We start from the raw sequence: 13008 nt of genomic DNA on the forward strand, positions 1-13008 counted from the left end.
AGATTTTGTGTTATGAAAATATTTTTTTCCTCATTACATTTAAGCATTAGTAGCAAAATGCTTGATTTATGAGCTATGCACATGCCTGCATATTAGGTGAATTACTGGAAAAATGTGATACAGGTGCACTAAGAGATACAATGTTCACTGAGAAAAGGATACAACGTTGACATAATTTTCATGTTTTAAAGTTTTCACATGATTTATATAAATTTCTGTAGTTTCTAAGAAAGCCACATCCACATTATCTCCGTGTGTTCACCGTTCAATTTGGGAAAGTCACTCCCTTTTTTTGGGAGGGGTACAGGATTACATCCTTCCTCAGTCCCTGAGTGCTGGAAAAATCACTCAAACCTTTTTGAGTGTTTTCTCTTCCGTACAGTGGCGATAATAACTTACGTAATAGGTTTGTCCTAATGACAAGTCTAAAAAGGTACTTATGTAGAATAGTTTCCTGTATCTGGGGAAAATTCCTACCCAAAGATCAGTTCTCAGGATCGGTTTCTGTAAAAGAGAAAATCTAGGCGCTAAACTTTCTGCTAATCCCTGCCCCACTGCCCGGAGCCAGCCGCCCAGTTGGAGAATAGGAAGGAGGCTGCCGGAGACGTGGCGATCCGAGCAGCTTCCCAAACCTCCCGAGAATTGGCGCTCGCTTTGAATCCAAACGGCACGGGCGGGTGCGGCTGGGGTGACGTCACTGGCTCCGGAGGGAACCTCGGAGCTCCGGCCAGCGCTGAAAGAGGTCTTTCCTGCGAGAGGAGGAGCGCAAGCGCAGGCGCAGGCGCAGGCACAGACGTGAGGCCCGCCGCCCGCTTCCCACGCCCGGCGCGCACGCTCCGCCCTCGCCGCGGCCCAGGGGCGCGGGGGCCGCCTCGCTGGAGGGGCGGGGCGGAGGCCGGGCTTCGTGCGGAGCGGCGGGCCGCGGCACCAATTGCGGGGCGGCCCCGCCTCCGGGCTCGTTTTGAACTTCGCGGGGCCCAACGGCTCGCGGAGCGGCGACTCGGAACCCGACGGGCGGCGTCTGCAGGTGTTTGCTGCGGCTGGTCCCGCGCGAGGGAGGTCGGGGGTCTTGACTCTCGACTGCTCGGAGTGTCCGCCATGAGAAGAAGGTGCGGGTCGGCTCACGGGGGAGCGGGAGGGGAGGGAGCGACGTCACGCCCGAGGGGGGCCGGGGGCCTTGGGGCGCACCGCAGGCTGAGGCTGCGGCCGCGGCACGTCCCCGCCCTGGGGAGCGGCGGGGCCCGCGGGCGGAGAGAGCGGCCACGGAGGGCGGCCGGCGCCCAGGTGCGGCCGGGCCCCGAGCGCTGAACCTGTGCTGGAGGTGGCGGCGCCTTGGCCTCTCTCCGAGTGAAGCCGTGCGTGCTGGAGCACACCTGTAAGGTGAGCGCCCGGGAGGCCGACGCAGGACGGGGGCCGCGAGTTTGAGGCCCGCCTGAGCTGCCAAGCGACACTTGTCCCCACACCCCAAAGAAATCAACTCGTGAAACCTCAAGTGTACTTCTGTTGCTTCCCTGAGCGTCTCGCCCGTAGTGTTAACGTTTTCCTTGAATTAGAAAGCTGGCTTGGTTTCCTTGCTAGCTAAGAAACTCCCAATTATGGAATTCTTTTCCGGTCGTCTTAACAGTTTCCCAGACGCTGCTGGGGAGTGTCCAGCTTAAAGCTGGACGAGACGTGTCCGTTTGAACAAGTGGCTGAATGCCAATTTTCTCATTAGAAAAATAATAGTGTGCAGGATTTTTGTGTTAAGGCTATAAGTTGGCTTTCTGAAAGTAGTGGGTGAAGGTTCTATATTAAGTAACTAGTAGTTGTTGATCCGTTGATTTTTCCCAAGGTTTTTTAAGATTCTTGGTTCTGACTGGATCTGACCACCCCCAACCCAAACGTGCCCTTAGGAGAGTGGCAGTGAAACCCAACTCAGTATAAGGCTAGGGGTCCTAGATATTTTCATCTGATGAAGGACATTATATAGCTTTTATGGATTTAAACTAGTGATGCATTCTGAACACGCATAAAATTCTAAATGGTATTGAAAAGAAACTCCTACTCAAAAATATGTTTGTGGGGAGGGAGTCTGGAGAGAATGGCTTAGTGGTTAAGGCTTTACCTGAGAAGCCTAAGGACCTAGGTTCAGTGGCTAGAGGCCCTGGTGTACCCACTTAAGTTCTCATTCTCTCTCTCCTTACAAATAAATAGCTTTTTAAATTTAAAAAACCATGTATACACACATGCATATTAATATTTTTTTTTGGTAGTCAGCCTAGTGGCATGTACCTATAATCCCTGAGGAGGATTACACTACCTAGCCTGACCCTGTCTCAGGTGTGGTGGCCTATGCCTGTAATACTTAGGAGTTTGAGGCAAGCCAATCTGTACTGCATAGAGACCTGATCATAAAAAATTAAAGGAAGGGGAAGTGGTACATACATGTAATCCCAGTATTTGAGAGGTGGAAGCTGGAGAATTAGGAGCCTTGGCTACATGAAACCCTTTCTCAATAAAGGCAGGGGGATGGAGGGAGGCGTTAGAGAGGTGGCTTAGTGGTTAGATGCACTTTCGAACAAAGCCTGAAGTCACAGGTTCTATTCCCCAGTACCCTCGTAAAGCCAGATGCACAGAGTGGTGGATGCATCTAGAGTTTGTTTGCAGTGGCAGGAGGCCCTGGTGTGCCCATTCTCCCTCTCCTCTCCTTTTTCTCTCAAATAAATATATTGTTTAAAAATAAGTGGATTGGGGCTGGAGACATAGATGGCTCAGTGGTTTAGGGCACTTGCCTACAAAGCCTAACAACCTGGGTTTGATTCCCCAGTACCCGTGTAAAAACCAGATACACAGGGTGACACGTGGGTCTGGAGTTCAACCCATTCTCCCTCCCTCCCTCCCTCTCCCTTTCCCCCTCCCTCCCTCTCCCTTTCCCCCTCCCTCCCTCCCTCCCTCCCTCCCTCTCTCTCTCTCTCTCTCTGCTTGCAAATAAATAAATAAAAACATTAAAAATATTATTGGGCATTGGAGAGAGAGCTTAACAATTAAGGCACTGACTGGCTTAAAGCCAAAGGACCCAGGTTCTATTCTCCAGGACCCATGTAAGCCAGATGCACAAGATGGTCCATGTATCTGGAGTTTGTTTGCACCAGCTGAAGGCCCTGGCATGCCCATTCTCTCACTCTTTTTCTCTCTCTTATAAATAAAATAAAGATAATTAAAAAAAATATTGGGCTAGAGAAATGACTTAGCAGTTAAGACACTTGCCTGTGAAGCCTAAGGACCCAGGTTTGCTATTTACTTATTTTGGTTGTGGAGGTAGGGTCTTGTAGTTCAGGCTGACCTTGAATTCACTAATCCTCAGAGTGCCCTTGAACTCATAGCAACCCTCCTACCTCTGCCTCCCAAGTGCTGGGATTGAAGACGTGTGCCAGCACGCCTGGCAATTTTTAAATGTGATTTGACTAAATTATTAAGTATTTTAAAGTTTTTCTATTTTTCCAACTTTTAAAAATTTGGGGGAGGGGGATTTTATTTATTTGAGATAGATTTGAAGCAGATATAGATAGATACAGAGAGAGGGAGAGGTGGAGAGAATGGGTGCTCCAGGGCCTCCAGCCACTGCAAATGAACTCCAAATGCATTTGCCACCTTGTGTATCTGCCTTATGTGAGTTCTGGGGAATTGAACCTGGGTTCTTTGGCTCTGCAGGCAAGCACCTGAACTGCTAAACCAACTCTCCAGCCCCCATTTTTTTTTAAAAAAAGAGAGAATTGACATGCCAGGGCTTTAGCCACTGCAGTTGAACCCCAGATGCTTGCACCACCTAGTGTGCATGTGTGACCTTGCACTTGTGTCACCTTGTGCGCCTGGCTTACGTGGGATCTGGAGATTGAACATGGGTCCTTAGGCCTCTCAGGCAAGCTCCTTAACTCTAAGCCATCTCCCCAGCCCTGTCCCAAATTTTAAAAAATCAGATATGTGCCGGGTGTTTATAATAATCACTCCAAAGTCCTGCCTACCTACCATGTATATGGCTGATAAGTATGTGAAATATACAACTCTTTGTTGTTGCTGTTGTTGTTTTTAAAGAATATTTTGAGGTGTATGATCATCACTGCAGTTAATTTTAGACTATTTTCAACATCCTGTAAGGTCTCACTAGCAGTCATTGCATGGCCCACACTCCACAGCCACAAGTTTACTTTCTGTCTATTCTGGATGCTTCACATAAATGGAACCATAGCTGATGTGGTCTTTTGTGACATCTGTGACTTAGCGTAATGTTTATAAGGTTTATTGTGAAATAATATCCTCTTGTTTACATTGTATTTTACCTGTTAATTATACAATAGCCATTCGTATACATTAGCCTTTTGGTTATTATAGATAATACCACTAATAAACATTCTTGAGCATAGTCACTCATACCAATAACCCCAGCATTGGGAAGCTAAGGCAGAATGATCACTGAGAGTTCAAGGCTAGGCTAGGCTACATAGCCAGACCCTGTCTCAAAAACTGCTTGGGAAGATAGTTACTGGGTTATTGGTGGTAGCTTGCAAAGCCTGCTGGCCCACCTTTAGTTCTTTAGCCACCCATGTAAGTCAAATAGCCCCCCCCCCAAAAAAAAAGTAGTTGGAGAGGTGGCCCAGCAGTTAAGGTGCTTGCTTGCAAAGCCTGACAGCCTGGGTTTGATTCCCCAGTACCCATGTAAAGCCAAATGCACAAAGTAGCACATGTGTCTGGAGTTCATTTGCAGTGGCCCTAAGCCCTGGTGTGCCATTCTCTCTCTCCTTGCAAATAAATTTTAAAAAATAAGTGATTCAAGCATCTGGTGTTCTTTTACAGCGGCAAGGGGCTCTGGCACATATACATAGGCATGCAAACAAATAAGTAATTTTTGTTTTGTTGAAAAAAGCATCCTGTGTAAGTTGGAGATCAGCCTGGACTACATGAGACTTTTCGTCAAAAAAAAAAATCGAGCTGGAGAAATGGCTTAGCAGTTAAGGTGTTTGCCTGCAAAGCCAAAGGACCCTGGTTTGATTCCCCAGGATCCACATTAGTCAGATGCACAAGGGGGCACACGCATCTAGAGTTCGTTTGCAGTGGCTGGAGGCCCTGACACTCCCATTCTCTCTCTCTCTCTGCCTCTTTCGCTCTCTCTCAAATAAATAAATTTATTTTATTTTATTTATTTATTTTTGGTTTTTCAAGGTAGGGTCTCACTCTAGCTCAGGCTGACCTGGAATTCACTCTGCATTCTCAGGGTGGTCTCGAACTCATGGTGATCCTCCTACCTCTGCCGCCCGAGTGCTGGGATTAAAGGCGTGTACCACCACGCCCTGCTAAATAAATAAATAAATATATATATATATATATATTTTTTTAAATAAATAAATATTTTATTGACAAATGCTATAATTATAGACAATAAACCATGATAATTTCCTCACCCCTTACTTCCCCTGTCACAACTGCACTCTCTGTCATATCCCTCCCCCTCTCAATCAGTCTCTCTTTTTTTTGATGTCATCATCTTTCCCTCCTATTATGAGGGTCTTGTGTAGGTAGTGCCAAAGGCGCTGTGAGGTCATGGATATGTAGGCTATTTTGTGTCTGGAAGAGTGCTAAATAAATATATTTTAAAAATTAAAAATAAAAAAAATTAGAGCTGGAGAGATTGCTCAGTGGTTAAGGTGCTGCCTGCAGAGCCTAAGGACCCAAGTTTGATTCCCCAGGACCCGTGTAAAGCCAGATGCACAAAGTGATGCATGCCTCTGGAGTTTGTTTGCAGTGGCTGGAGGCCCTGATGTAACTATTCTCTCTCTTTCTCCTATCTCTCTCTGTTTGCAAATAAATTTTTTTTTTTGAAAATTAGTATATGAGGCTTTGTATGCTCATCTTTTCCATTTTCTTGGATAAAGGCCTGCTGGTGGAATTGTTGGGTTCTAAGATAACTGAGGAACTGCTAGACTGTTTTCCAAAAATCCATCATTTTGTATTTCCCTGAAGCAGTATATGAAAGTCTTATTTTTCTCACCAATATTTGTTATTGGGCTTTTGTTTTTGAGGTAGGGTCTCAGTCTAGCCCAGACTGACCTTGAACTCATAGCACTTTCCCTACCTCCTCTGCTACCATGCCTGCCGTTACTGGATTTCTTTTTTTTTTTTTTTGAAGGGGGGAGGTTTTTTGAGGTAGGGTCTAGCCCAGACTGACATGGAATTCACAATGTAGTCTCAGGGTAAGCCTGGAACTCACCTCCTGCCTCTGCCTTCTGAGTACTGGGATTAAAGGTGTCCACCACCACACCTGGCCAGACTTTTTAATTATAGCCACAGTTCTATGAACTGGTATTTCATTGTTTGATTTACATTTTCTCAATGCCTAATGTTGAACATCTTTTCATGTGTTTACTGGCCATTAGATCTCCTCTGGACAAATGTCTCCTCAAAAAGTTCATTTGTGGCTAGGGAGATGGCTCAGTAGGCAAGAGCACTTGCAGTGCAAATATGTGAGCCAGACAGAGAAGGTTTGGCTTATGAGTTCAGTTCCCCATATAAATAGCTAGGCATGTATGGCCACCCGTGCCTTAACCCCAACTCTGGGGAGCAGAGAGCAGAGTATCTTGAGGTTTACTGGTCAGTGAGAGACTTCATCTCAAGGAAGAGTGATGTATTCTCCGCTCTCAGCATGCATTCATTCAGGGTACACACATATATACCACACCAAACATTACACATGCAAAAAAGATCATCTTACTTTCTGTATATGTTACTGATTTGAGAGTATATAAACTAATGTTATCTGGAAGTTAGGATCACAAGGAATCTTTGGCAGAAATTCAGAGCCACTTTCTTTTTTGCTGGGGGGAGGCAAGATTTCAAGATAGGGTCTCCCTCTAGTCCAGGATGACCAGGAATTCACTGTGTAGTCTTAGTGTGGGGCCTCATCCTCCTACCTGTGCCTCCTGAGTGTTGGGCTTAGGCCACCATATCCACCCCACTTCTTTTTTTTTTTTTTTTTTTTTTTTTTTAATTTGGTTTTCGAGATAGGGTCTCGCTGTAGCCCAAGCTGATTTGGAATTCACTATGTTTTCTCAGGCTGGCCTCAAACTCATGGCGATCCTCCTACCTCTGACTGCAGAGTGCTGATATTTAAGGCGTAAGCCACCATACCTGGCTCACTTTTTCTTTTTCCTTTTCCTTTTTTTATTATTATTATTATTATTTTTGCATTTCAGTGTTGTTCATTGAGGTGTGAATGAGAGACTACCACCAGACATGCCAGTGCCACTTCCCATTCAAAGGCTGGAAGCTGGGAAGCCTCCAGGCTGAGTCACTGCATAAGCCTTCTGGAGGAAAGAAAGAACCAAAAGTGGCACCCTCATGCTCTGTGTTTGTCATCGGGTTTTTTCAACTGGTTTGCCGCCTGAAGGCTTCCTTCTATCCCACAAGCTCACACTCCAATTGATAGAAGGAACACTAGGTTGTATGGCAGTTTGTTTTAACATGCATCTGTGTGGACTAACTGATCTTAAAGCTGTTTTTCCTTATGCCTACTGAGAAAAGTTAATTTAACTTTTTGGTTTTTTGAGGTAGGGTCTTGCTCTAGCCCAGGCTGACCTGGAATCCATTATGTAGTCTCAGGATAACAATTCTACCTCTGTCTCCCTAGTGTTAGAATTAAAGATGTGTGCCTCCCTGCCTGGCATTTTTTTTAAAACTTTTTATTGGCATTTAGACACTATCATGATCAACAGTTTTTGTTTGTTTTAAAGTTCATGCTATATAGCCCTAGCTAGCTTTGAACTCACTGTCTTGTGTCAGCTTCTTGAAAACTAGAATTAATGTATATGTACTACCATGCCTAGCCCAACATTTATTTATTTATTTTTGGGTTTTCAAGGTAGGGTCTTGGTCAAGCCCAGGCTGACCTGGAATCCATTATGTAGTCTCAGGGTGGCCTTGAACTCACAGTGATCCTCCTGAGTGCTGGGAATAAAGACCACCATGCCTGGTCCAACATTTTGTTTTATTATATTTTTATTTATTAGGGAGAAAGAATGGGCATGCCAGGGCCTCTAGCCACTGCAAATGAGCTCCAGATGTATGCGCCAAGGGTTTCTGGGGAATCGAACCTGGGTCTTAAGCTTCGCAGGCAAGAACCTTAACAGCTAAACCATCTTTCCAACCCCAGCCCAACTTTTTGGTTTTTTTCGAGGTAGGGTCTCACTCTAGCTCAGGGTGGCCTAGAACTTACCACAATCCTCCTACCTCTACCTCCTGAGTGCCCAGCCCAACATTTTTAATGTGTATCAATTTGCACAGCAAGCTAGAAGTGTGTGAAAGTTTTGGCCTAACTACATGTTCACCAGTACTTGATGTTTTTAATGTTAGTCATTCTTTGGGTTATGAAGAATCAAGCTGGGGGAGTAGTGTGCAGGCAATGGACAAATGCGACTTCAGTGGTTAAAGATGCTTGCTTACAGGTTGGAGAGATGGCTTAGTGGTTAAGGCACTTGTCTGCAAAACCAAAGGACCAGGTTCGATTCCCCAGTACCCACATAAGCCAGATGCACAAGGGGGCACATGCATCAGGAGTTCGTTTGCAGTGGCTAGAGGCCCTGGTATGCCCATTCTCTGTCTATTTCCTCCCTCCCTCCCTCCCCCCTCCTCTCTCTCTCTCTCTCTCTCTGCTTGAAAATAAATTAATAATAAAAACTTTTTTTAAAAAGATGCTTCCTTGCAAAGCCTCACAGTCTGGGTTTGATTTACCAGTATCCATGTAAAGCCAGATGCAGGCAGAGGCACAGATATCTGGAGTTCATTTGCAGTGTCAGGAGGCCCTAGTATACCCATATTCTCTGTGTATCTATCATGCAAATAAATAAATAAATAATTGTGACATGGTTGGGTTTTATTTTATTGTGCTTGTTTATTTTGGTGGTGGTGCTGTAGGGGAGCACTGGGGATTGAACCTAGGGCCTCAGGCATGGGAAGCAAGCACCTATCCAACTGTTGTTTCCTTTCCTTGAGAGAGTCTTCATTCTGTTTCCCACATTGGCCTGAAACTTTCTGTTTCTCAGGTCATTCACAAGCTCACAGCAGTCCTCCTTGCTCAGCTTCCCAAATGTTGAAATTACAGACATGAGCCACCATGTCCAGCTGTTTACCAAAGTAATTGGTAAACCAGGCCTGGTGATATATACCTTTAATGCCAGCACTTGGGAGGCAGAGGGAGGATGATTGATGTGATTTTAAGGCCAGATTGTGAGTTCCAGATTAGCCTGGGCTAAACAGACTACCTTCAAAACAAAAGAAAAAAATACAAACAAAACAAAATGGTATTTAGTAAACTGGGTGTGGAACTCACACCTTTAATCCCAGCACTTGGGAGGATGAAGTGGAAGGATTGCTATGGTTTAGGATGAGACATTGCCTCAAAAAAAAAAAAAAAAAAAAAAAAAAAAAAAAAGCAAAGCATTTTAATTCAGTCTTAAACTGCTGCCACACATGGAATCATCATTAATCCCGAGTCTACGTTCTGAATATTACCTAGAAGACTGAATGTAATAGCTTTGTTAGCGTGGCATTTGGTGGGAAAGGGGAATGGTTAAAGGTGAATTAAACTTGTTCTCAATTTGTTTTAGCCTTAAGAATGCTGAGGAACTACTACTCTTTGTAGTTCCTGAAAAATGCTGCTTTTAATCTTGCCGTAGTGAGGATGGATCTAACAGGCAAAGTGATTTGATGTTTTGCCTTTCAGTGAGGTGCTAGCAGAGGAATCCATTGTGTGCCTCCAGAAAGCCCTAACTCGCCTACGGGAAATATGGGAACTAATTGGGATTCCCGAGGAGCAGCGTTTACAGCGAACTGAGGTTGTAAAGAAGCACATCAAGGTGAGTTGAGCATTGCTGGTATTGCTCCATTGGGACTGGAAGAGTGGTGTTGTCTGACTTAAGGTAGCAGCCAGAGTGACATATGGTCACCCATATAGAATATCACAAGTACTTCTGGTGTTTTGTTTTGTTTTCAGTATTTTATTTATTAGAGAGAGAGAGCAGGCATGCCAGGGCCTCCAGCCACTGCAGATGAACTCCAGACGCTTGTACTACCTTGTGCATCTGGCTTACGTGGGTACTGGGGAATTGAACCTGGGTCCTTAGGCTTCTCAAGCAAGCACCATAACCACTAAGCCATCTTTCCAGCTGTGGTTTTGGTTCTTTTGTTCTTCAGTATTTTTTGGCGTGTGTGTGTGTGTGTGTGTGTGTGTGTGAAGAGGGAGAGAGAGAGGGAGGGAGAGAGAGATGCATGCACCCTGTGTGCATGGTGTGGAGGTTAGAGAAGGTATCCTCCTTTATTGCTCTTCCACCTTTTTTTCTTTGAGACAGAGTCTTGGTAAACCTGGAACTCACTGTTTTTGGTTAGATCCAGCAATCCTCCTGTCTTTTTCCCTCTCAGCTGGGATTATAGGTGTGCTTGACCATCCCCAACTATCCACAAGGGTGTTGAGAATGGAATTCAGGTCCTCATGCTTGCTCAGCAAGTGCTCTTTCCCACTGAGTCATCTCTGCAGACCCTAAAGTCCTTCCTTGAATTTTGGAGTTATGAAAGATTTGGTGTTGATGTTGGGTTTTGATGTTGTTTTTTTTTTTTAATTCTTTTTGTTCATTTTTTAAAAAATTTGAGAGTGACAGAGAAAAAGGGAGAGGGAGAGAGAGGATGAATGGACACACTAGGGCCTCCAGCTACTGCAAACTAACTCCAGACGCATGTGCCCCCCCCCCTTGTGCATCTGGCTAATGTGGGTCCTGGGGAATCGAGCCTCAAACCGGGGTCCTTTGGCTTCACAGGCAAGTGTTTAACCGTTACGCCATCTCTCCAGCCCATGGTGCTGTGTGTTTTATTAAGTCTCCTGTAACCTCAAATTTCCATGGTCTGTTTTCTCTCTCATAGGATCTCCTGGATAGGATGATTGCAGAAGAGGAAAGCCTGAAGGAAAGGCTTCTAAAAAGCATCTCCATCTGCCAGAGAGAGCTGAGCACCCTGTGCAGTGAGCTACATGTGAAGCCGTTTCAGGTACATGGCAACCAGCTTGAGCATGAGATGCAGACTTGGGACTACATATGGAAAACTTACTTCTGTTAGTGATGACAAATGGGAAGCCTGTTGCTTGGCTCATTAATTCCAGCAAAATAATCTTCATATATATAGAGTTGCCCTGTAGATAGGTGAAACAGTTAATAGGTTATCAAAAGCTTTTTGTGGGGCTAGAGAGATGGCTTAGCAGTTAAGGTACTTGCCTGCAAAGCCTAAGGGCCCACTTTCGATTTCCTAGTACCCACATAAATCAGATGCACAAGGTGGCATATGTGTGTCTGGATTTCGTTTGCAGTGGCTAGAGGCCCTGGCATGCCCATTCTCTCTCTGCCTATTCCTCTCCTTCTCTCATGTAAATAAATTGAATAAATTTTAAAATTCTAAAAAAAAAAACCTTTTTATTTTGCTTTGTAGAGCAAAAAAAAAAATATGGGGCTGGAGAGATGGCTTAGCGGTTAAGCGCTTGCCTGTGAAGCCTAAGGACCCCGGTTCGAGGCTCAGTTCCCCAGGTCCCACGTTAGCCAGATGCACAAGCATCTGGAGTTCGTTTTCAGTGGCTGGAGGCCCTGGCGTGCCCATTCTCTCTCTTCTCTCCCTATCTGCCTCTTTCTCTCTCTGTCGCTATCAAATAAATAAATAATAAACAAAAAAATTTAAAAAAAATATGTAGAGCAATAAAAATAATAAATAATAAATAAATAATAAAAAAACAATAATGCTTTAAAAATTATTATTTTTTTTGGTCTTTTGAGATAGGGTCTCACTCTGGCCCAGGCTGACCTGGAATTCACTATATAGTCTCGGGGTAGCCTTGAACTCACAGCGATCCTCCTACCTCTGCCTTTTGAGTGCTGGGATTAAAGACATGCCCTGCTACACCAGAAAAAGTTATTTATTTTTAATATTTTCTTTTTTGGAAAGAGAGGGAGGGAAGGGAGGTAGAAGAATGGGCGCACCAGGGCCTCCAGCCCCTGCAAACTCCAGACACATTTGCCACCCTGTACCTCTGGCTTACTTGGTTCATGTGGAATCAAATCTGGATTCTTAAGCTTCACCAGCAAGCACCTTAACTGCTAAGCCATCTCTCCAGCCATATTTCTTTTGTAAAAATATTTTACTCATATATTTGCAAGCAAAGAAAGAGATAATAACCATGCCAGGGACCCTTACCACTGCAAATAAAAAGTATGTGCCACTTTGTGCATCTAGCTTTACATAGGTACTAGGAAATCAAATCTAGGTCATCATACTTTGCAGGCAATCTCTTCAGTCCAAATTTTTATTTCTCTCTCTCCCTCCTTCTGTCTCTGTGTGTGGGTGTGATAGGTGTCTTGCTACTGTAAATGAATGCTTGTCCAGCTTTATGTGGGTGGCTGGGGAATTGCCCCTGGGGCCAGCAGGCTTTGCAAACACTTTTAACCCCTGAGCAGTCTTCCCAGCCCCATAATAATGTTGTTTTGGTTTTTTGAGGTAAGGTCTCACTTTAGCCCAGGCTGACCTGGAATTCACTATGTAGTCTCAAGGTGGCCTCAAAATCATGGCCCTCCTCCTACCTCTGCCTCCCGAGTGCTGGGATTAAAGGCATGCACCACCATGCCTGGCTCACAATAAATTTGTTTGTTTGTTTGTTTTGTTTTTCAAGGTAGGGTCTCAGCCTAGCTCAGGCTGACCTGGAATTCACTATGGAGTCTCAGGGTGGCCTTGAACTCACAGCAGTCCTCCTTCCTCTGCCTCCCAAGTGCTGGGATTAAAGGCATGCACCACCACGCCCGGCAATAAATTTTTTTTAAATTAACTTAAAGGAAAAAAAAAAGTACTACTGTTCTTTCTCTGAAAGAATGAAAGGGGGCACCTAGGATGTAAGAGCCTAGTGGTACTAAGAAGGACACTAGGGGCTGGGGAGCTGGCTCAGTGGTTAAGGCAAAG

At 44.8% G+C, this 13008-nt stretch overlaps 1 protein-coding gene across 4 annotated transcripts in view; it reads left to right on the forward strand.

Annotated features, from left to right (window-relative positions):
• The first annotated feature begins 983 nt into the window (after positions 1-983).
• The window catches only part of Prc1 (protein regulator of cytokinesis 1), a 37129-nt gene continuing 25104 nt past the window's right edge, over positions 984-13008 (forward strand). For all 4 annotated transcript variants that reach the window (XM_045145000.1, XM_045145001.1, XM_045145003.1 and 1 more), the window contains exons 1-3: positions 984-1109; positions 9749-9881; positions 10939-11061. In XM_045145000.1, coding sequence (XP_045000935.1) covers positions 1099-1109; positions 9749-9881; positions 10939-11061 — 267 coding nt within the window. In that variant the 5' untranslated portion in view covers positions 984-1098. The remainder of the gene's footprint in view (positions 1110-9748; positions 9882-10938; positions 11062-13008) is intronic.

This window comes from Jaculus jaculus, chromosome 3, assembly GCF_020740685.1.
Source record: "Jaculus jaculus isolate mJacJac1 chromosome 3, mJacJac1.mat.Y.cur, whole genome shotgun sequence".
Lineage (NCBI taxonomy): Eukaryota > Metazoa > Chordata > Mammalia > Rodentia > Dipodidae > Jaculus > Jaculus jaculus.